The sequence below is a fragment of the Eleutherodactylus coqui genome, chromosome 2 (genome assembly GCF_035609145.1).
Source record: "Eleutherodactylus coqui strain aEleCoq1 chromosome 2, aEleCoq1.hap1, whole genome shotgun sequence".
In the NCBI taxonomy this organism is placed as follows: Eukaryota; Metazoa; Chordata; class Amphibia; order Anura; family Eleutherodactylidae; genus Eleutherodactylus; species Eleutherodactylus coqui.
In genome coordinates, this window is record NC_089838.1 from 174,125,981 (window position 1) to 174,149,565 (window position 23,585).

Here is a 23,585-nt window from a genome sequence, read left to right on the forward strand (position 1 = left end):
TTGGTGACGGCTCGCTTAAGAGAAGCCGCTTTAAAATTCTCCTGTAGCATGCAGATTTAATAGGGATTTTGGTACAGAACATGCATTTCACCTCCTCATTTGAAGAGGTGAAATCCACTCTGAAAATCCACAGCATCAAAATCTGTATGTAACACCTGCATTTTACCGTGGATTTTACCCCCTAGGCCGGCCTCACACAACTGGATTTGAATTGTGGATTTTGCGATCTCCATCCGTGTGGACAAACCGCGGTAATACGCGGGCTTTGAAAGGCATGTAGTTTTGAAGTTTCCCTCACAGTTGCGGCTACGAATTGTTTATCCTGCGAGCGGAAGGAAAATTGTAGCATTCTCTATTTTACCACGGAGTCCGCTTGGATGGGTTTTTGGTTGATGTCTGTAGATACATGTGACTCACAGTCCATACGCATCCAACTTGCAACTTGCCTAAAGACCAGATAGAAAAGCTGGAATTATGTCGAGAGAGAGAATGAATGCATGAGAGAGAATGACTATCACCTGGGCAGTGTTAGGCCTCATGTCCACGGGAAAAATCAGGCCCGCTACGGATTCTCCATGGAGAATCCGTAGCGGGTCCCTCCTGCCCCGCGGACATGAGCGCTGAAAATAAGAATTAACTCCTCTCTCGCACGCTCCGGATCTTCCCTTCGTCGCGGCTTCATCTTCTCTCCGTCGCTGCCGGATTTTCTTTCTTCGGCCCGGCGGATGTGCACGGCACGTCGGTTGCGTGCCGCGCGCATGGCGCCGGACCGAAGAAAAAAGATCCGGCCACGACGGAGAGAAGATGAAGCCGCGAAGAAGGGAAGATCCGGAGCAGGTGAGTATATTCTGATTTTGAGCTCCCGCACGAAAATGGAGCATGGTCCGGATTTTTTCATGCTCCATTTTTTTTAATTCACTTTTATTGACCATCCGTGGGTATTTATCTACCCGCGGGTGGTCAATGCATCCCTATGGGATGCGGATCCGCATGCGAGTGATTTGCTGCGGATTTTAATTCTTATTTTGCCCGTGGACATGAGGCCTTATAGTGCTTTAAGATGTCATTCCCTGCTTGCGATGTTTCTTCCATGTGGACAATACTCTGTTCATATGCGTATATCTGCGCGGAAAACCGTATGCATACGCGACCTATCGCAATTACTTTCCGCGATCACTCAACCATCTTCCACCGTAGATATCCACAAGTGGAATCCAACCCGTTTGTGTGACCCTGGCCTTACTTGAAGAGATAAAATCCACACTAGAGTCCATTGTATTTATTCGCTCAGCGGGCCTTATGGCTAGTTCAATAATCATTCTCTGAACCCAGCAGTGATATTACTTGAATGTTGGTGTTATCCTCAGCGCTTTCCTTTTGGTTTGCTTGGGCAGTCAGTATCTGAGTGATCTAACAGCCCCCATATCTGTGTGATTCTTTTTTTTAATTGAGTCCTAATTTGTTTAAACTTGGAATTGCAGCTCATTGGCATGGTACTAAATGTGTGGCTCATGCATAGACCTGTAGTACAGTGGAAGATGATGCTGGCTATGATAGGACACTATGGAGGAGCTATGGTAGGGGTTGGACCCAATGACCCTGGAGGTCCCTTCCAACTATACCATTCTATGACACACAACGCAGTTTACTGCATACAGGGCTGCTGACCAGTCAGAGTGTCCACGCTGTCCACTGCCGTAAGGGCCTACAATGAGCATTTAAGCACCACAACTCGACCCTAGAGCAATAGTAGAAGTTGACAGCGCCCAATAAATCCTATTTGCTTTTACATCATGTAGATGGCCAGGTTTGTACACATCACTTACCTGTGGGAGAGATGGCACCAGGATGCCTTGCTAGCTTGCAATCTTCTGCTAACCAGTTTTGCAGGTCAAGTACTCTCTCATGGCATCGGTATTCCCTGATGGCAGTGGCCTCTTTCAGCAAGATAATGTGCCATGCCAAATGTGTTGGTGATAATCCAGCAACACTGGGATCAGTAGCAAATCCAAAACATCACTTTATTATGACACTGTAAAATCCATCAGTACAGAGAAGCAGAAAAATCAGGCTATGCATATTGGATGCGGGCGGCACGCTTAGTCATTGCCTCTTACTTGCAAGCACTGCCGTTTTAAATGGAAAATTTCAATTGATCAAAAAGGTGATTATGTGACCAAATCAGAAATTTATGAATGAAAGTAGAAATTAACTCGCCATACACATGGGACACGAATGGAATAGCGAAAACATCTGAACATACATCAAGTTATAAAAAAACGTAAAAGAATGAAAATCTCATATGCAAAAGTGTCCAAAAAATGCAATGTCCATTATTGGAGATCTACTGGAACACAATGGCATAGCATCAGTATGTTGTCAATACACAATTCACAAGTTGTGACTGGATATAGGATTTGACGCTCACACGAGCGTAACTTGATGCATATTATGCATATGTTTTTTACACGCTACTAATTTACATTGGGCCACTCAGACCCATGTTTTTCACACGAAGAAAAAAAATGCAGCATTTCCTATTTTGGTGCTTATTATGCACCATTATTGTCTATACGTGTATAAACTACCCATGTGACATGTATATTGTGCAGGCATAATACAGTTATGTGAGTGGGCCCTTTCCTTAGCCTCACATGGTCAGAGCAAGAGCACGTGGTACTCACTGAATTGGTATGTCTCAAGGACCTTTAGGGTGCCTTCATACTTGCCATAAAATTGCGCGGTGCGAGAGTGAGTGACAACGCAGAATTAGGAAATCAATGATTTTTAAATCTCCCATGTTTTGCTATGGATTCTCTTTTTTTATCGCATCGCAAAGCACAAACTTGCGATTTTCAGGCAATGCGATGCATTTTTAACATTAGAAACTCCTATTGTCTATCGGGAGGAAATTGCAAATGTCAGCAATGTTTTTGCAAGAGAAGCTCATTGACATCAGACATCTCATGAGCAAAATTGCAATTTTCTTGCAGCAAAATCGCGATTGCCCGTGTGAAGGAGCCTTTAAAAACAGAATGGTGGTTAACAATTAATTTTATCACAAGCATAATTGTGGCAGTCCCACTCTGCAGGCTAGTGGTCACCAGCTTGGACATACCAAAAGGATTCTAGTATTCAAAATAAGAACTGATCCGATGTCCTAGGAAGTGAGCTGTTACATTTACCTTTGTTAGGTCGCCTGCACACAAGCAAGTCTGATTCTGCGTGCGGGAACCTAGAGCTGAATCCGACCCTGACTGCTCCCAGCGTCCGTGCATGCCTGTCTTTTCTATTCTTCCTTCTGTATTGCGCATAGTTGCAGCAGCTCGCCGCCGGAAATGCGCATGCGCAGTACAGATTTTAAAATGTTTATATTTCCCGTGTCGTCGTTAGGCGATGACATGGGTACTCGCCACCTATCTGCAATGGGCCCACGAGTTGGACGGCTTCCAGTGACTTCAATGGAAGCCATCTATGCAGACACAGCACAAAAATGCTGCGTTTTTTTTTTCCCTTTGCAGTTCGTTTCCATGAGCGTGCAGGAAGAATGGATTTCCCATAGCATGCTATGGACGGTATTTGCTGCGGATTCACAGTGCGGACACCAACTGCAGGTTCCACAATGCAAATCTGTTCGTGTGCAGCTGGCCTTACAATACTGTGCCCAACTTACAGAGATCAACCGTATAGGCGGTAGACATTTCCGCCGTTTGGCAATAAGTTCACCTTTATTCAGTAGGATTGGTGAAATGGCGACATTCAGTCACCAAGCTTATTTCAGGCATCTAAGGCTCATTCACATTGGTGCGTCTTTTTTCCTGTTTTGCTCTGTACTAGGAGTTGAATGACTGCAAAAATGGAAGTGCCAAATCCCCCTCATGCCAGGCTTGAAAGGCACCAGACAGAACCCACTGACTATTGTGTTCCATCCAGCTGTGGCATATTCCCAACCGAAATAGCTCTCTATGTGACAAATTATTATTTGGGTGTACTATCAGAAAAATCTAAATCCGCATCTTGGAGCATCTGTATGACATAGCGGGTCCATTAAATCGCAGTACTTCCAATGTTACAAGACACGTAATTAGTTGCCATCGGAGTCCTACTAATCGCTTGATGCTATTTGCCGTTGAGAAGGTACAAGGGTGCCCTCATGGAGGTGATGCTAGACGCCACCTCTTTGTACGAAAGGCCTATTGGATCTTAAATTTATGGATACATGTACTCTAGCGGGGCTTAATTTGAGAAGGGAAATTATGTTTCACTATTGAATTTCTTGCTAGCTTGTCTTTGAGACACATTCAATGAGTGTACTCTGGCTGGGATCATGTGAACTTAGTAGTTAAGCTGATGGAAGTCTTGTATGCATTCACAATTGGTCACATGTAGAGATGAGCGAGCATACTCGGTAAGGCGACATACTCGAGAGAGCATCGCCTTTTTCAAGTACCTGCTGGCTTGTCCCTGAAGATTCGGGGGGCCGCGGGGTCGGGGGCGGCACGCGGCAGCGAGGGGGAGCGGGGAGGAGAGGGGGGAGAGAGAGATCTCCCCTCCGTTCCTCCCCGCTCTCCCCCGCAGCTCCCTGCCCGCCGCCGGTAGCCGAACCTTTTCTCTCAAGCGGGCAGGTACTCGCTAAGGGCAATTGCTCGCTCGAGCAATTGCCCTTAGTGAGTATGCTCGCTCATCACTAATTATTATTCTTTTGTAGTTTTTAATTGATGTTTGTTAAGAGAAGTGTGATCAATGTGGTTTCACTATCCTATTTAATGTGCCACGATAGACATCTGATTTCATGTGCGGTGAGTTAATTTCTACTTTCAGTTGTAGATTTGTGACTTGGTCATGTGATCTACACAACTTTTTGATTGGTTCTAATTTTACATTTAAGGTGGCCATGTTTGCAAGAAAGATGCTGTGACTAAGGTTGTTCACATTTTAAACATGTAAGCGGCTTTTTCTGATGGATTTTACTGTTTCATATCTGCTACTGATTCCCGTGTTGCTGGATGTTCTGGATTGACATGTAGTTGGACTGGTGATCTCTTTGCAAATGCGGATCTGCAGAATTACAGATCCCTATGCTGGTTTCTGTTTTTCAGAGTTCAAGCTGTTGACTTGGCTCCAAATTTCCCACATTTCAATATGGCTGAACGTCTAAAATGTGCTGGAAAATCAAGTCCTATCCATGAAGACCTTGCCTCACAACTTGCAGGACTTAAAGGGGTGTGCCAAGATAGAAAGTTATGCCCTATCTGATCGGCCAGGGTCCAACCAATGGAGTCCACCATTGACACCCCTTGAACAGATTGGACCCACAACAATCAGGTTGCTTTCTATCCACAGGATAGGGGAAGACTTTCTACCTAGGCACAACCACTTTAAGGGATCTGCTGCTAATGTCTTGGTGCTAGATACTATGGGTTGCCTTCACAGGTCTTGGTCCTTGACATGATGGGTCAAAGCTATTTTGGTGCATAAGGGAGACCTACACAATATTAGGCAGATAGTTTTAATGTTATAGCTAAACAGTGTAAAGCGCCATTTACACGCAATGATTGACGTTTGAACGAACAAATGAAACAATGACTTTTTTGTTTTCAAATGCTGAATGTTTTCACGTAAAGATAATTGTTTGAAATCCTCTCCATTTCCCTCATTAGCTATGTAAACACTGTATATGTTGTTTGCTCATGCGGGTGTGTGTTTATGCAGGGAATCTCTTGCCAGGAGGTTTTTAATTAGTGCGAAGAAAAGCCATTGTGTTTAGCAGGGCAAACAATCACCCCTCCCCTCAAGTCCTTTGAAGGTCTAAACTACTGCCATTTAAACCAAACTACAAGTGAACAAACTTAGGGCTATTTTTATGCAGGCTGAAACTTACTGATAAACGACAAGTGAACGAATAGTGCATGATGGCCACGCGTTTACACGTAACAATTATCGCTCAAATTGGTTTATTTGAATGAATTTTGAGCGATATTCGTTGCATGTAAATGGGCCTTTAATTTTTTTTGCAAATATGCAGATTGTTATTAAACCTTTTTTTGGGCTACTTGTTATTACATAGGTTTTACCATTTTTTTCTTTGTTTTCTACATTTCACTGAGGACTTTTTCCAGTTTTGCCTGCAGGGGTTTGAGGCACGTTGAGGCCTCTGAACTTTCCAGCTCCATTTCTGGCACAACTTTTGAAGTGTGGGGACTGCACCTACATAGAGAGTGCTACAAACATTTGATATCTCCATTTCTAAAGGGATTTTCCTTTGCTACAAGTGTTAAAATAACACTGGAGCCAGAATGAATGCTGTTGTCTGCCAGGCGCCTCTGCCAGTTACTCCTGTAGAATGTAAAGCTTCTTTGTGATCAGGTTATAATGTACAGAATGAATTGGAGGGATGCATGCAGCAGATCTAAAGGTCTGTGTGTTTTACTTCTACTATTATGTCTTTATTTTTGTACTGTTGTGTAGTGCTACATAGTATGTAACAAGGAAGAGCGTAGCAGAAAATGACTAAAAGCTGCAATATTATTTGGACTATTTTTAGAGATGCTTGTGAAAGCTTTTTCACTATTGCAGTCCATGAGATGTTCACTGTCATTGAAACACAGCTGGAAAGACCAGAGAAAACATGGGCTGCAATAGGTTCCAGTCTGTTGTTCACTTTGCGTATTTTGCTTCTTGCAAGATCTTTGAGGTAAGCTCCAATTTCCCAGCGGCCAACAGCTTGGTGAACTTTATCCTGTATTCTTACAGAGCAAATCTGCAGCCTCGGAGTATATCGGCCATCATACAGGAGTGACAGCAGCAACCTTTCGAATTGTTCATTTCTATGGCTTAATGAAGCCATTCCACATAAATCTGATTTATTTACACGCACTTCATGTAAGTCACTGGGAGTTCCGGCTGTGGTTGCTACCGTCCTTTATTTTTCTTGGCTCTTGTCCATGTTTTGCCGGCGGTGTCAAGTATTGCAGAGCACGTTATTATCCTCTGCACGCTACAGTACAGCATGACTACTTCTGGTAGGCAGCCTAGAGTAGTAAAGGGAATAGTACAGGTTTTGTGATCATTCTGCATTTGTCTCTTGTATATTTCATTGATTTACCGTCTTTTCCCTCTGTTTCAGAAAGAAGACACGGTTCAATGTGCAAACCTTCCCCATCCCCGGCTTCTCCCTCCAACACCAGAGCATCACTTGTACAAATGAAAACAAAAACCTGTATCAGCAGCCATAACCCTGTCAACAGTAACTCAAAGCCATTCAAAGCGCCCAAAGACAATCTACTTACCTCCAACAACAAGCAACACACGGTGTTCTCTTCAAAAGTGTCAAGAGACAAACCATGGTATGTAACAAACGAAAATGAGGGACGCAATGATTGCACCCATGGATTGTGCTGTAAGTGCCGTGATATATGAATGTTGGTTACATGGAGCATTTACGCCAAATAGTTCCTCTGTCAATAATATACTAGCATGTTTATGGAGCAGTGGCAAGTACATGCATGGCGTGGCTATCTGCACTGGGAGTTGGCTTTAATATGCATCTGGACTCCCACTGCAATGGCCAGGATTGGAACGACTGTCATCTGCATCTTAAGTAGTTTACAGCGTGAAGGGGCCTCCTGCTGTACTCATTAGTCCCTGCATAATGTGATTTTTGGGGTGCCAGTTACATAGTAACATAGTTTGTAAGGCTTAATGAAGATAATGTCCATCTAGTTCATCCTGTTTATCCTCCTATGTTGATGATCCAGAGGAAGGCAAAAACCCCAAGAGACAGGAGCCAATTAGCCCATTTCGGGGAAAATTCCTTCCCGACTCCCTAATGGCAATCAGACTAATCCCTGGATCAACCCCTAATAGTTCCTACCTGCCTGTATACCCGGATTAACAATTAACCTAAGATTTATATCCTGTAATAACCTTCCACTCTAGAAAGTCCCCTTTAAACTCCTCTATGGATTTTGCCATCATCACTTCCTCAGGCAGAGAGTCCCACAGTCTCACTGCTCTTACAGTAAAGAACCCCCTTCTGCGTTGGTGATGAAACCTACTTTCTTCTAGACGTAGCAGATGCCCTCTCGTTACAGTCGCAGTCCTGGGTATAAACAGATCATGGGAGAGATCCTTGTATTGTCCCCTCATGTATTTATACAGAGTTATTTGAGCAGCCCTTAGCCGTCTTTTTTCCAGGGTAAATAATCCCAATTTTGATAGCCCCTCTGGGTATTCCAGTCCCTTCATTCCATGTATTCGTTTAGTTGCTTGTCTTTGAACCCCCTCCAGCACTGTAACATCTTTCCTGAGCACCAGTGACCAGAACTGTGCGCAGTAGTCCATGTGAGGCCTGACAAGTTCCTTATATAATGGAAGGATAATGTTCTCATCCTTTGCCCCTATACCTCTTTTAATGCACCCCAAGACTTTATTAGCCTTTGCAGCAGCTGACTGGCATTGGTTACTCCAGTTTAATCTACAATCCACTAGTACCCCCAGGTCTTTTTCCATATCACGTTTTCCTAGCAGTATCCCATTTAGTGTATATTGGTGACATCCGTTTCTCCTGCCCATGTGCATAAACTTACATTTATCAACATTGAACTTCATTTGCCATTTTTCTGCCCAAGCCCCCAGCTTATCTAGGTCCGTTTGTAGCCGTACATTGTCCTCCGTTGCATTGATTATATTGTATAGTTTTGTATCATCTGCAAATATTGATATTTTACTGTGCAGCCCCTCTATCAGGTCGTTGATAAATATATTGAGCAGAATGGGGCCTAATATTGAGTCCTGTGGCACCCCACTAGCCATGGTGGCCCAATCAGAGTATGATCCATTTATTACCACCCTCTGCTTTCTATCTCTGAGCCAATTCTTTACCCAACTACATACGTTTTCACCCAATCCGAGCTGCCTCATTTTATATATCCGCTTATTATGCGGCACGGTGTCAAATGCTTTAGAGAAGTCCATATATACGAGATCAAAAGACTCTCCCAGGTCCAGCCTAGAGCTTCTTGCATCGTAGAAGCTGATCAGATTAGTCTGACACGATCGACCCTTCATGAATCCATGCTGGTGAGGAGTTATACCATTGTTCTTCTTGAGGTATTCTTCAGTGGCGTCTCTCAGAATACCCTCAAATGTTTTTCCAGTTATTGAAGTGAGACTTACCAGCCTGTAGTTACCAGGCTCACTTTTGGACCCCTTTTTATAAATTGGAACCACGTTGGCAATGCGCCAATCCAGTGGTACAACCCTGATCTTGATAGTATCCATAAATATTAGATATAGAGGCATAGCTATCTCCTCACTTAGTTCCCTTAGTACCCTTGGGTGTATTCCATCTGGGCCTGGCGATTTATCGCACTTCCTCCTGTGTTACGTAGACGTGTGCAAATCCTTTTGCTGTTAATATAGTTAAAAAATAGTTTCGGGTTGTTTTTGCTCTCTTTGGCGATCAGTCTTTCTGCCTCCTCCTTAGTAGTTTTGATTTTATCTTTGCATATTTTATTTTTTTCCCTGTACGATTTTAGCGCTTCTTCGCTGCCTTCTTACTTTAGTAGTTTGAAGGCTTTCTTTTTTTCCGTTTATTGCCCCTCTTACCGTCTTGTCGAGCCACAATGGTTTCCTTTCACTTGAAGTTCTTTTATTTTTAAAGGGAATAAACTGCTCACATGAGGTGATTAGGATCCTTTTAAACTTATCCCATTTGTCCTCTGTACTGATATTTTTGAGGATACTTTCCCAATTAATGTTACGGATAGTAGTTCTAAGCTGATCAAATTTTGCTTTACTACAGTTGCTATGGCAAGTGTAAAACTGACAGGTATAATGTATTGCAATGCAAGTATTACGGTGTATTATTCCAGCAATCAGTAAATACAAAAATCACCTGTTTGTCTATTTTACAAGTTACAACTGCTATGAGCATGTGGTTAACAGTATGTCTATGGACTCCATGGTTTTGCAGAGTCTGGGCCAGATTCGTAAACTGTGTTTTTCATACCAATTTCCTAGAGAAGGGATAAAAACATTTTGTCCTACCTGTCACCTGAAAATACTGAATCTTTTCTCACAAAACAATTTATCGGTCTGCTCAGCTACTCCTGTAATATACCATGATGCTAATATAGTGGACAGCATTTTCATGGTGACAGGATCTCTTTAAAGAGCTTTTAAAAAAACTTCAGGAAAGCGCCTCAGAGTTTCTTATATGCTCCTCCTATGAGCGCAGGATTTTTTTGACCTTTTTGAATGTTTTTATACTTTAAAGAGCTTGTCCACTATGGACAATCCCTTTTTATTTAAAAGGTTTCCTGACGATGCGATGGCTTGTCCCACAGCTGGAATCCTCATCAATAATGTAATATGTGGAAGAAATTTGTGAAAGTGTTCAAGATCCATGCAGCGCTACCATATTGTAAAGGAAACATTACATAGAACCCATTGAAATTAATAGGCTGTCCATGTGATGCATCAAAATGTACAGTTCTGCAAGGCAGTAGACTTGTTTGTAACAGATCTTTGCTCTGGTGAATAGATATGGGGATGAGGGGTGTGAAGGAAAGGTTTGAGTCAAATACAATCCCAAGATAGCATTCATGCTACTGAGGAGCTATGGCGGTACCACACACAGAGATAGAACTATCAGGATTAAGCAAGTTAGATGATGGAAGCACAAGAAGTTAGTTCTTATGGCCCTTTTACACTAAATTGCATGATTATTGTCCCATGTAAACGCATGCTGTGACTGATCAAGAGTCATTTAGTTTCTGCATGAAGAAACCTGAACAACGTGTCATTCAATGAAAGCGGCAGTAGTTCATTTCTTAACAACTGTCTGCTTACAATTAATGGTGACGGGGGAAGAACGCCCTCCAGCCGCACTGCCTCCATGCCAGCCGTGCTGTGAGCAATGCCAGCGATACTCACTCCTGTGTAACCTCACAGGAGCGAGCATCACTAGGACGCACTATCAGGCATCGTTTACCTGACAGTTTGTCCAGTGTAAAATGACTATTACTGTGTTTCCCCGAAAGTAAGACCTACCTCGATAATAAGCCATACCCCGATTTTCAGGAGAGGGGGACTTGAAATATAAGCCCTACTCTGAAAATAAGCCCTAGCTACACTACATAAAAAAAGAAGCAATATTTACCTAGCAGACACTGTCCGGCTCCCTCCTGCTGCTCTCTGGTGTTCCTGCAGTGCTGACACAACATCTCTTGCTGTTACCAGGGTTTGAAAACCCGTCTCTAGCAAGAAATTGCTCTGATTGGCTGAGCCGCAGCATTGGAGAACCAATGCGAGTCAACACTTGATGAACCAATCACAGTCATTCAATGAATTTCTTGCTGGAGGCGGGGTTTTCAAACCCTGTTACAACAAGAAATGTTCTGTTGGCGCTGACAACTGCACGGAAGCCTGCAGGAACGCCGGAGAGCAGTGGGAGGGACCTGGATGGAGCCTGCTAGGTGAGTATAAGACGTCCCCTGAAAATAAGACCCTGTGCCTCATTTGGGGCAAAAAATTAATGTAAGACAGGGTCTTATTTTCGGGAAACATGGTAGGTGTAGTTTCAGATAGAGGTAACATGGTGTTGACGACTGGGGGTTTGTAGTAGTGAGGGTATGATGTCATGGGAATAAGTGTGTAATTGGGTGTCATCAGCATATAGATGTTACTGAAAGCCTGAAAACTGCTCACAATTTGTCCAATAATGGCATTTTAGATGGAAAAAGGGAGGAACCCAAAAGCAAGATGGAAAAGTAGTAGTAGAGCTGGAGAATGATACGCTGAATGAGTGGTTAGTGAGGTATGAGAACCGTGTGAGAGCAGTATCCTTCAGGCCTATCTGGTGGAGTATACTGGGGAGGAGTTGTGATCTACGATGTCAGATGCTGCAGAGATCCAGGAGGATCGGCAGAAAGTAGTTGCTATTAGATTTAGCTCTTAGGGGGTCGTTTGACACTTCTGTAAGGGCTGTTTCTGTAGAATGTGGAGTATGAAAACCAGATTGTAATAAGAGAGTTTCCAGAGAGGTAGGTGATTTGACAAGAGTACACCAGGGAATCCAGGAGTTTGGAAATGAAAGGAAGATTGGAAACTCTGTCGATAGTTGGCAGAAAAGGGTCTGGTCAAGCGTTGGCTTTTTTAGTAATGGGGAAATGACTGCATGTTTGAAGGAGGAGGGAAAGTTACCAGATTAAAGAGTGAGGTGACTGATGACAGCTGGAGAGAGTGGGTGAGGAAATAGGATCACTAATGTAGGTACTAGGATGAAAAGGGAGGAGCCTGGTGACTGCTTCATCCATTATTGGGCCAAATATTGAGAGTAAACTACAAGAGGTGCAGGAAAGAAGTTGAGCAAAATTATTACGGTTTTGGGACATTTTTCCCTGATGCATATTGTCACTTTTCTTTTGTAAATAAGTGGCTAGGTCCTCTGTCCTGAGATTTGGCATAGGCAGCTGAACTTTAGGTCTAAAGCAGGAGTGAAAGGCCTTGGAGCTTTTTTTGGGTCAGCATATCATGGGCAACACTGAAGTAAATATGTTTGAGGCATGTACCAAGGTTACATCGGGGGGGGGGGGGGGGGCGGAGATTAAGGCCGCCTGCAGACAGCCGGGTCGGATCCGGCAGCGACCGGAGCCGGCGGCGGGTGAGTGACGTTTCTGTGCGGGGTTCTGCGATCCCCGCACAGAAATAGAACATGCTGCGTTTTGTTTGCCGCGCGAGATTTCGCACGGCCAAACCGCCGCCGTCTGCATAGGATTGCGTTTGTTAACGCAATCCTATGCAGGCTTCCAGCGGCGGAAATCCGGCCGTGGAATTTCCGTCCGTCTGTAGGCGGCCTTAAGGGGAGCTACTTCATCCAGGTCAACTTTGGAGGTTTCATTGTAACGTTTGGCAGCCAGGTGGGGACAGGAAAGAGATTGGGGACAAAGTCAGACTATAAATTGATGAGTATAAACCATGTGGAGATTTTTGTGTGTATGATAGGTAGCAGTGTCCTGGGATAGACAAGAATTCTTGATCGTAAAGGAGAGAAGGTTGTGGTCAGAACGCGAGAGGGGAGTTTAAAAAGTCAAAGATAGAATGGAGCCGGAAGAGAAGACTAGATCGAATGTATTTCCATCTTTGTGTGATGGAGAAGCTGTAAGTTGAGACCTATGGAGGTGGTTAGATTCTAGAAGTTCAGATGTATAGCCATTAGAGCATTGTGGGCATTGGGGGACCCCAGCCCCCAATGACCATTTGACCATTTTCAAATTCAGCCAAATAAGGAAAATGAAAAAAATTACCTCTGCAGTGGTGCCCTCCATAAGGAGACACGATACTGCTCCTGACCCAAATTCAGCCACAAATGCTTGGTTGTGTTGGGGTCTGAACTCTGACTTGGTCACTTTAGGGTGGTGGTCCATTACCTTTTGTATCTGGTGAGCCGTGACCAGCTTTGAGTAATGGTCGAAAAACCAGGTTCAACTCAGGAATGGAGATCCTACATTTTAAAAACATATGCTGATACATACTTCAGTGTAAATTTGACACTGGTATTATACCAGTACCATACATCCAAATGAGAACTGTTCAGTTCAGGATAATGATAATAAGAGTATGTGGACATTACTCAAAAATTTTATGGAGAGCCACACAGAAATTTTGAATTGTGTTGTTGCCTTGATGGAAAATAAAGCTTGCTGGAAAAGCTCCAAACTTGCAGTCCTCTTGTAGACTGCAGCAGGTTGCCTGTATTTTGCTGCATTTATTTTAGGCTGGGATCACCTCAATCAGATCTGTGCACTTGTAAAATAGAGCCACATTTCAATCAAGCAAAAAAAAAAAAAGCAGATGCTAACTGAAGCTAACCCTCCAGAATCCGACGGTTCGGATTCTGCATGCTGGAGCCGACAGCGGGATCCGCCCCTGCCCGTTGCTGCTTACCCGTCTGGGTCTTTTTTTGTACTGTGGATGTGCTGTCCGGGGCGCTAACGCACATGCGCAGTACAGTTTTTTTTTTTTGTTTTCAAATTTCTGCTTTCTGCACGGAACCTGCAGTTTGCCCACAATGTTACTTGCGGATGGGCCACGGATCGGACGGCTTCCATTGACTTCAATGGAAGCTGTCCACACGGAATCAACGCTAAAATAGAGCATCCTGCGATTTGTTTTCTGGATGCGGAATCCGGAAAACAAATCCACATGTGTAAATTCAAGTGCGGATGCCCATGCTTCCCTATGGGAACTGTGAATCTTCGCGCGGATTCCGCAATTCAAATCCACCCGTGGACATTGGGTCGTGGGCCTCTCTTTGCAACAGTGCTGGAAACATTAAAAAAACGGGGAAAAACAGGTGTATTGCACATGACAGCATACATGAGTACGCTGTGATGTACAGTACAATTTCTTCACCGTACGCAGGGTCACGGACTGCTCCACAGCTGTAAAATGCTGCGGGGCCCACGCGTTTTACGCTTACGTCTGTGTAAGCCTGGCCTTCCCCCTTACCTTCCAGGGCTTGCTGTAGAAGAGCATTTTCAAAGCATGATCTTGTTCACCATCCTGTGTTATGGTGGTTATGGTGGGGTTTGCAGCGTTTGGTTTACTCAAAATGTATCCTGACGTTTGGTGGTAAGCATTCTTGGTTATTGTGCCCTCAGACCAGAAATGTTTTTCCATGTGAGTTCACATTTTGAAATTGTTTAAGGGCGATGATACATATGCAACCCCACTATGAGACAGAGCGGGGAATAAAAAACAGGCAAGTCGCCCTGCGCATTACAGCATGCACGAGATATGTTGTCATGCACAGTGCACTCACTGCCATGCGCACCGATAGCCGGCTCTGCTGGCTCCCACAGACCAGTAAAATGCTGCGTGACCCACGGAGTGTCTTAAGCATACTTAGACTTTACCATCTTGGCAATGGCAGGCTGCAGTGCCTTCAGTGTTGTCTTGAGCTTCTTGTATAATTTGAAGCACCTAAGTCACAAGACAACATTAGTAACAGGGTCCAACATCTACATTGTGCCATTTATAATACCGCGTAAGTGGCGGAGGGGCGTTTGGGCCCCACTAGACACCCTACAGCTCCATACGCCTCTCCTCTTAGATCCGGCTCCAGGTGCTTTGAATCTATACAGTGCCACACTGCCAATGGGTGACAGTACTGTCAATCAAGTTCGAGGTCACCCATTGGCAGTGAGCAGTGGGGACCTCCCACTTGACACATTTAGCTGGACTTAAAAAGACTTCTTCCAGGTGAACAGAGGTCAGAAAATGAAACTGGGATAGCGACCCCACTGGCTTCACCGCGTGACAGGTCTCCTTTAATTAAGTTTAACTCCAGAAAACCTTTTGTGATTTAACCCAATAAGGCCCAAGTTCTGTAAATATAAAAATAAAAAGCAGCAAAAATTATTTTAGCAGCCCAAGGAACATTTAAAAAGGGCCATAAAATCACCACATGCTTAAAATCGCTAAAAAGTGTCTGGTGCTTTAGGACCAAAACACTCTGGTCTTTAACCCTTCGAGGATCAAGAAACATATTTGTCCTATAGTTTTAAATGGTTTCAAATGTGGTTGAATTAATTACATTCTTGAAAGGGTTAAGGTGTTAAATGTGTTTTCTTTTGTCCATCCCCTGACTAATAAGTCTAAAACCTGTCATGGGGTTTGTAATGTTTTTCTGCCTTCCTGGTGGTGATTGTAGCAGAAGATCCCCTCCGTGGCATCTGCACCCCCAGACGGTGTAACGGGGTGTTAACTATATTCTGGTTTGTACTAAATATACTTCTTGTAGTAATTCCATACATGCCTACAATTATCAGGATAAATCTTTTTTTATTTTATATATATATTTTTTATTACCATTTTTCTGTTTGCTCATATCTTGAAGTTAGTATGGATGTTTTTTTCCATTTATAAAAAAAAATTACATTTTAAATTGTGTATAAGGTTGTGTTCCCAGTGAAGTCTTTTGAATAGACCTCTAATTTGTCTTCCTTTTGGTCACCGGCCTTGTGATCTGTGCCGTCTATTTGTTTTGGAATTGCCTGGTAACCAGTAAGCCCAATTTGTTAATAAGGGGTTTGGCACTTCCTACTGTACCTGCTCACGTTACAATGTATCCAGCCGCTGGGTGGCTGCACAGATCACTGTAGACGGGCACTGCCAGTATAGATCGTAGATTCTTCTTCCTCGGCCCCAGGGATGTGCTGAAACCTAACGATAGCAATGTGGGGACAGCATTGGTCAAGGCCAGATTGATATTTTCCTGATTTCTTTGTAAATGGATGTAAGGGTCTGCTTGTACCCATCAGAAACTAAAAGGGTTTGCCGGCAGGTAGCCTTTGGCTTCTGGTGATTAATACAATCATCCTCATATTAATTTATATTTCATTTTCCGCATCACTTAGTAATTTTGATGAATTTCAGCTGGGTGAGATTGTGGCAGATTGGCATAAGAATGGGCACAGCAAGGCCATAAATAAATACGCTTTGAGAGCTGGTGACGGCCTGAACTACTGTTTTTCACATTTCGTGGCTTTTTTGCCCGTCATTTATTTAAATAAATTCTGGTCATTATTACAACAATCTGCAGTAAAACCTTGCCATGTGAGCCTAGGCTTACACATAGTGGTAGTGTGCCGTATCGGTAGTATCTGCGTGGCAAAACCACATGCATTTTATCTCAAAGTGCTTTGTTTTTACAAGGTGGTTATTGGCCATGCAGTTTTTATGGGTGAAACACGTTTTTATAACCTATTTTGCCAGTGAAAATACTTAACTGGCCCGGCAATACACCACCACAACGTGTGAACATAGCCTAAATACATCTTTACCATACCTATTAGGAGATGGGTTTTTTAACCCCTTAGTGACAGCCCCATTGCCTTTTTACGTCCTGGCTTTGTGGGCTTTAATTTTCAGGGACGTAAAAACATGCATCCCCCTGAGGATTAAAGCCCCGTGGGCTGAGGATGTGACAGCTACATGCTGTAGGTTCCCGGAGGTAGCCGATAAGCTGGAGCTGTCATGGGGGGCCACGGGGAATCCCCGCCGGCAATGCAATCGGCGCTATCCAATGGCGAAATCTCTCAAAAACATCGCTGCCACTTGCGATTTTTGAGTGCGATTTTGCTGAGATTTTCTAACGTGGAAGTCAGTAGGACTTTTTAATGTTAAAAAACGTATTGTATCGCACGAAAATTGCAAGCTCGTGCTTTGCGTGAAAAAGGAGACTTCATGGGGAAACAATGGGAGAAGAAAAAAAAGGTAAAACTCAAAAAGATAGGACATGCCGCAATTTTTGTTTCTCACAACATTGCATCAGTGAAAACATCGCAAATGTGGGGGAAACCATTGAAATCATTGGTTTCATAATTCTACGTTTTCACTCACTTTCGCATTGCACGAAAATCGGGCGGTATTCTCACCAGTGTGAATGCGCCCTTAGGGCGAGCACCCACTGGCGTTTTTTTACCTGCGTTTTGCGTTTTTCCTGCACAGGCATAGAGATAACATGTGTTCCTGTCCACTGGCGTTTTTTTTGCGTTGCGTTTGCGTTTTTAACATAGGAACTGTCAGTTGCATATGTGTCCTTATTTTTCTCCATGGAAATTAATGGAAAAGCCGCGAAAACACGTGGAAAAATCGCGGGAAACTTGGCGAAAACGCTGCGTTTTTTTCCCGCGGAAAACGCAAACGCCAGTGGGTGCTCGCCCTCAAAGGGATTTTCTGGGATTTAAATATTGATGACCCACCATTAGATCAGATAATAAATATCAGATCATTGGGGAGGGGGGCGTGATATCTGACACACCTGCTGATCAGCTGTGTGAAGGTGCCGCGGCGCTCAGGTGAATGCTACGGCCTCCTTATTATATACAGAGTCTATTACCATACTTGGTATTGCAGTTGTTCCTGGTATTGCAGTTTAAACCCACTCTGAATGGCACTGAGCTGCATGTCACTGATGACCGTGACATTACTGGCAGGAGATCAGGCTTCAGCGCTCATCTAAGTGTAGTGGCACCTTCAAACACCCTCATCGATGGGAAAACCCCCTTTCATACAGTAAATGACAGATTTGTGAAGATTTTCGTAACATATCTGATTTCTTAGTTTGCATCCCAGCACGTCTGTTGTGCACATGCGTAGCACTGTTTGCAGTAAATACAGAGGCATTGGCTCTGTGCAGCCATACTGGAGAATGCTGTAACCACGTGTGTTCTGTTATACATGTAGAATGAAGCTGGATACGATGTGTGTGAGTATATTCTGTATATTCCACTCTGTGGTTTTACATGATGAGCTTGCGGGAGCACCTGCCGTGGGTGTATATACTGTTGGCTGTTATAAGCCCCAACTGTCTCTTCACTTGTAAACTTTCTATTATCCGGATGACTGTACTTGGACACATTTCTTCTAATGCTGCCAGATATGGTTTGTATAAGACATGTTCCTCTCATTCTTTCGAGAATTGGGTTTAGTGTTCCCGATGTAGATTTTACTGTGACTATCTTCTTTTGCAGTGGTCCTGTTCCTGTAGTGAGCCTCGAGAAAATCCCAAATCTTGTGAAAGCGGATGGTGCCAATGTTAAAATGAATTCAGCAACGAACTCGTCTTCAGCTTCAGCAGCATCCTCAGCATCCTCCTTAGCAAAACAGTCTGTGGTAACAAAGCCTGTACCCCCTTCACCAGAAAAGATCCTCAATGGGAAAGGGATATCCTCTCTAGACAAAAAGCATCAAAATGGTACCAAAAGCAGTAACAAGCCTTACAAAAGAATTTGTGGTGAGTCAGACGCCTTTAGCAGATACTTGGTTATAATGTATCTGCACTTGTGTGATAATATGCCTTCTCAACGGAGCCGCAGAGACCAGACTTGGCGTCGGTTATGATGTGCAACATGAACCGTTCATTTAGTATGAGGACAAGATTGTTCTTATTTCAGGAGCTTATAACGAAGTTTTTTTCAGATTCAACTTGAAAGTGGTCATTTACAGGACCAGTTGTTTTGAATGGAGCCAGAGTCATATGGAATATAATGACATATGATAATAATGAAATATACCCCAATTGGAGATGGTAACAACATTGACTTATGATTTGTAAATCAAAAGAGAAGAAAGTGGTTCTGCTAGATGCACCAACAATAAGCCTACATTCAAGAAGTCTTCCCTATCACCTTTTAATACCAAATTCCATTATTCCTCATTATTACTATTTATTATTAAACGGACTATAAAATAATTTACAAAAGTATGTTTTCTCAATAGACGTACCTTTGTTTTAAGTGCGTACTTCACACTTACTTCTTCATATCCTTGAATTCACATATTATGCATTGTTTTATATATTCAAAGCAGAACTTCTTGTAAGGCCCAATGTCCATGGGCAAGTGTGATTTGCAGAATCGGCAGAGGGGAACCAAAAAAAGTAGATCTGCAAATCAAGCCGCCCATATGGATACATGGGCGTCCGCAAATGAAGTAAAGCATGAGGATTTAACACATTGAGCGCCCAATGCTTTTTGACGATACCGTGAATGTCACCCAAGTTTTGCCACTCGTGCTTCTTATCTTAGAATGCAAACACTTCGCTCCAAGCATCCACAAAGTACTTTTGCACGTTATCTCAATTTTAGGCAAACTGTTGACATAGCTGTTTTAACTTACATAGTAACATAGTATGTAAGGCCAAAAAAAGACATATGTTCATCCAGTTCAGCCTGTTACCCTCCAATGTTGATTCGGAGGAAGGCAAAAAAAAAACAATGAGGTAGAAGCCAGCTTTCCCCATTTAAGAGAAAAATTCCTTCTTGAGCCTCGCTGCTCTTACAGTAAAGAACCCCCTTCTAGGTCGGTGTAGAAACCTTCTTTCCTCCTGATGTAGAGGAGGCCCCCTTGTTACAGTCACAGTCCTGGGTATAAATAGACCGTGGGAGAGATCTCTGTATTGTTTCCTCATGTATTTGTACATATTCATTAGGTCGCCCCTCAGCTGTATTTTTTCTGAACTACATACATAATCCCAATTTTGATAACCTCTCTGGGTATTGTAGTTCATTCATTCCATTTATTACTTTAGATGCCCGCCTTTGTACCTGTTCAAGTACTGATATGTGCTTCTTACCGGTGCCCAAAACTGTATGCAATAATACATATGTGGTCTGACCGGTGCCTTGTAAAGAGGAAGAACAATATTCTCATCATGTGCCCCTTAAACATTCTTGAAGCCTAAAATATGATTCTAACATCGTACTCAAATGCATGCATATAGTGACTCAACATATAATTATGTAGTCGTTCATTTCTGGAGCAAACAGTATAGAACTGGCCTGCAACTGTCAAGTGTTCTCCTAAGTAGTGCGAGCAAACGTTAGAAGTCCTTGGAAGAAGCAGTAGTGAAAGTGAGGCAAATCAAATAAAAAGAAGGAAGATGAATTAAATTAAATATCAGATTCGTCCAGTTCTGAAGAAAGTGACTTGGATTTAGATATAGATGAACTAGAAGAAAGTATAGAAGAACTCTTAGGCTGGGTTCACACAGGGCGGATTTGCTGCAGTTTTGCTGCGCTTTTTCCATTGCGGTTTTGCCACAGAAGAACTGCTGCGTCCATAGAGGTCTATGGACAAAAAAGCGCTGCGGAAAAGACAGAAAAATGGACATGCTGCGTCTTGAAAAACCGCGACGCAGTTGCATTTCCGCACTGCAGCTGTGTGGAAAAAATGCGCCCTGTGAGAACAGCTTTTTGCCCAAACACATTTGTGCTGCATTGCACTGCAAACGCAGCGGTTTTGCCGCAGTGCGGATATGCAACGGCAAACCGCAGCAAATCCGCCTTGTGTGAACCCAGCCTTAGATGAGTTAATTCTGGAGGAGAAAGAATAACTAGAAAATTAGGGAACTGAGTGATGGGCCCCCGATGTGATGGGAAGATACCAGTCACCCATTTTCGGTTTATGTGGCACTGGTTGTTAATGAATGCTTATAGACAATTGTGTAATGTCATATTCATATACAGGGCATGGCCATATGATTTCAAAAATTTACACAGTGAAAGTTGTTGCATTCTCATGTAGGATTTAACATTTTTCATGATGTTATGATCATTCCTGTTAGAGGGTTTGTTCCATGAGTAAATGGACACTAATGTTTCACCCAACTTATGCTCATCTATCAGCCGATGTGTATATCGTCAATCTTGTTATATACTTGCATTAACAAGGTTTTTGTTTTACCCCTGACAGTTATGTTTGAAGTGCCTGCTACTAGGGTTCTCCATTCCAACAACTTTGCAATCTACTGCTTGATTTGGCTTCTCTAGTCCTAGCCAGTACAGAACTGGCAAAAGGCTGGCTTAAAGGGGTTGTAGCAAGATTGCAAGTTATCTCCCATCCATAGGATAACTTGCTGATCAGTGTGGTCTTGCCTCTGAGACCCCCGCCAATCCTTATAACCAGGAATTCTATGTTCCCCGTCCACCTCATTGCAGGGTTACTGCACCCCAAACGGAGGTAAAGACTTAATGGAGCGCTAGTCACACGAGCGTACTAGCACTTCATTCATTTTCAATGGGGCTGCAAAAATACCCGAGTGGCTCCCACTGAGAAATAAAAGGAGCACTGATCGTGCATACTCACCCAGCACTCCCTTCATGTTGACGTCACGGCGGGAGGAAAAGCGTCCCCCACAGTGACAGGCAAAACAGGACATGGGAGTCCCGTTCTGGAGATCGACTAGGTTCTCGGCAATGAGAGCCACACCAATGAGTAAGTTATGTCTTATCTTATGGATGTGAAATAACTTTCAATCTTGGTACAGCCCCTTTAAGATGCAACCCCACCTGTAAGTGAATTGCAAACAGCATGGCAGGAGAAAAAGTAGGATGACTAAACTGATAGAAGTCAAACTGGGTGTAAATATCAGCAAATCAGAGGCCAATGAAGATCTAGGCTACCCGACCCTACAAGATGATCGGTGGTACCTATGGGTCCACATCGCAGCCTTATGAAAGCTCCCAGGGTTGCCATGCATAGATGCCTAAAAAGTCCTGGCAGGGCTTTATAAGCAACTGTAAAAATCACTATGTACGGCAATAATTAAGCACTTCAGTATGTTGAAAATTGAAACATGAGTTATGAGTGCTTCACATTAGGAAGATCATATGTAATAATCCTGTAAATATATGTATATTGATATTACATAAATGTATTTATATGTAGACTATTCATTTCTAATTTCTGTAATGAATATTATCTATCTATCCATCTCATATCTATCTATCTATCTCCTATCTATCCGTCTATCTATCTCCTATCTATCTATTTATCTATCTATCTCATATCTATCCTATCTATCTATCTCATATCTATCCTATCTATCTATCTCATATCTATCTATCTCATATCTATCTCATATCTATCTATCTCATATCTATCTATCTCATATCTATCTATCTCATATCTATCTATCTCATATCTATCTATCTCATATCTATCTCTCTCATATCTGTCTCTCTCATATCTGTCTCTCTCATATCTGTCTCTCTCATATCTGTCTCTCTCATATCTGTCTCTCTCATATCTGTCTCTCTCATATCTGTCTCTCTCATATCTGTCTCTCTCATATCTGTCTCTCTCATATCTGTCTCTCTCAAATCTGTCTCTCTCAAATCTATCTCATATCTATCTATCTATCTCATATCTGTCTCTCTCATATCTGTCTCTCTCATATCTGTCTCTCTCATATCTGTCTCTCTCATATCTGTCTCTCTCATATCTGTCTCTCTCATATCTGTCTCTCTCATATCTGTCTCTCTCATATCTGTCTCTCTCATATCTGTCTCTCTCATATCTGTCTCTCTCATATCTATCTATCTCATATCTATCTGTCTATCTATCTATCTCATATCTATCTCATATCTATCTATCTATCTCATATCTATCTATCTATCTCATATCTATCTATCTATCTCATATCTATCTATCTATCTATCTCATATCTATCTATCTATCTCATATCTATCTATCTCTCTCTCTCATATCTATCTCTCTCTCTCATATCTATCTATCTCTCTCATATCTATCTCTCTCTCTCATATCTATCTATCTATCTCTCTCATATCTATCTCTCTCATATCTGTCTCATAGCTGTCTCTCTCATATCTGTCTGTCTATCTCATATCTATCTTATAACTGCATACAATGTGTAAAGCATATGTTTCTTACACTATTCAGTAGAAAGTTCTGATGTCGGAGCTCTCTTTGCATAGTGTTAGAAACATGTGTCGGACCTCGCCCGACATGGAAGCTATGCAGGGAAATTTCAGTGTTGGATGAGGTCCGACACTGGATTGCAAAGGGTTAATTTTGGAAGACCTAAAACTGGGCCCAAAAGCAGCGGATCAGAAAGAGATCAGCACAGAGGACTGATAGCAGGTAATATAACTTCCCCTTTCAGTCCCGGGACAGAATTTTGTCTTTGGACTGGAGGGTTGCTTTAAGATATCCAGAACACTAGACTCAATTATATGCAATCATCATAGTACAAAATGCAATAGAAATGCAGT

General features: G+C 42.8%; 1 protein-coding gene across 3 annotated transcripts in view; it reads left to right on the plus strand.

Moving 5' to 3' along the window:
• Positions 1-23,585, plus strand: part of ATXN7L1 (ataxin 7 like 1) — a 107,665-nt gene that overhangs the window by 70,485 nt on the left and 13,595 nt on the right. For all 3 annotated transcript variants that reach the window (XM_066591949.1, XM_066591951.1, XM_066591950.1), the window contains exons 4-5: positions 7,127-7,346; positions 18,543-18,805. In XM_066591949.1, coding sequence (XP_066448046.1) covers positions 7,127-7,346; positions 18,543-18,805 — 483 coding nt within the window. The remainder of the gene's footprint in view (positions 1-7,126; positions 7,347-18,542; positions 18,806-23,585) is intronic.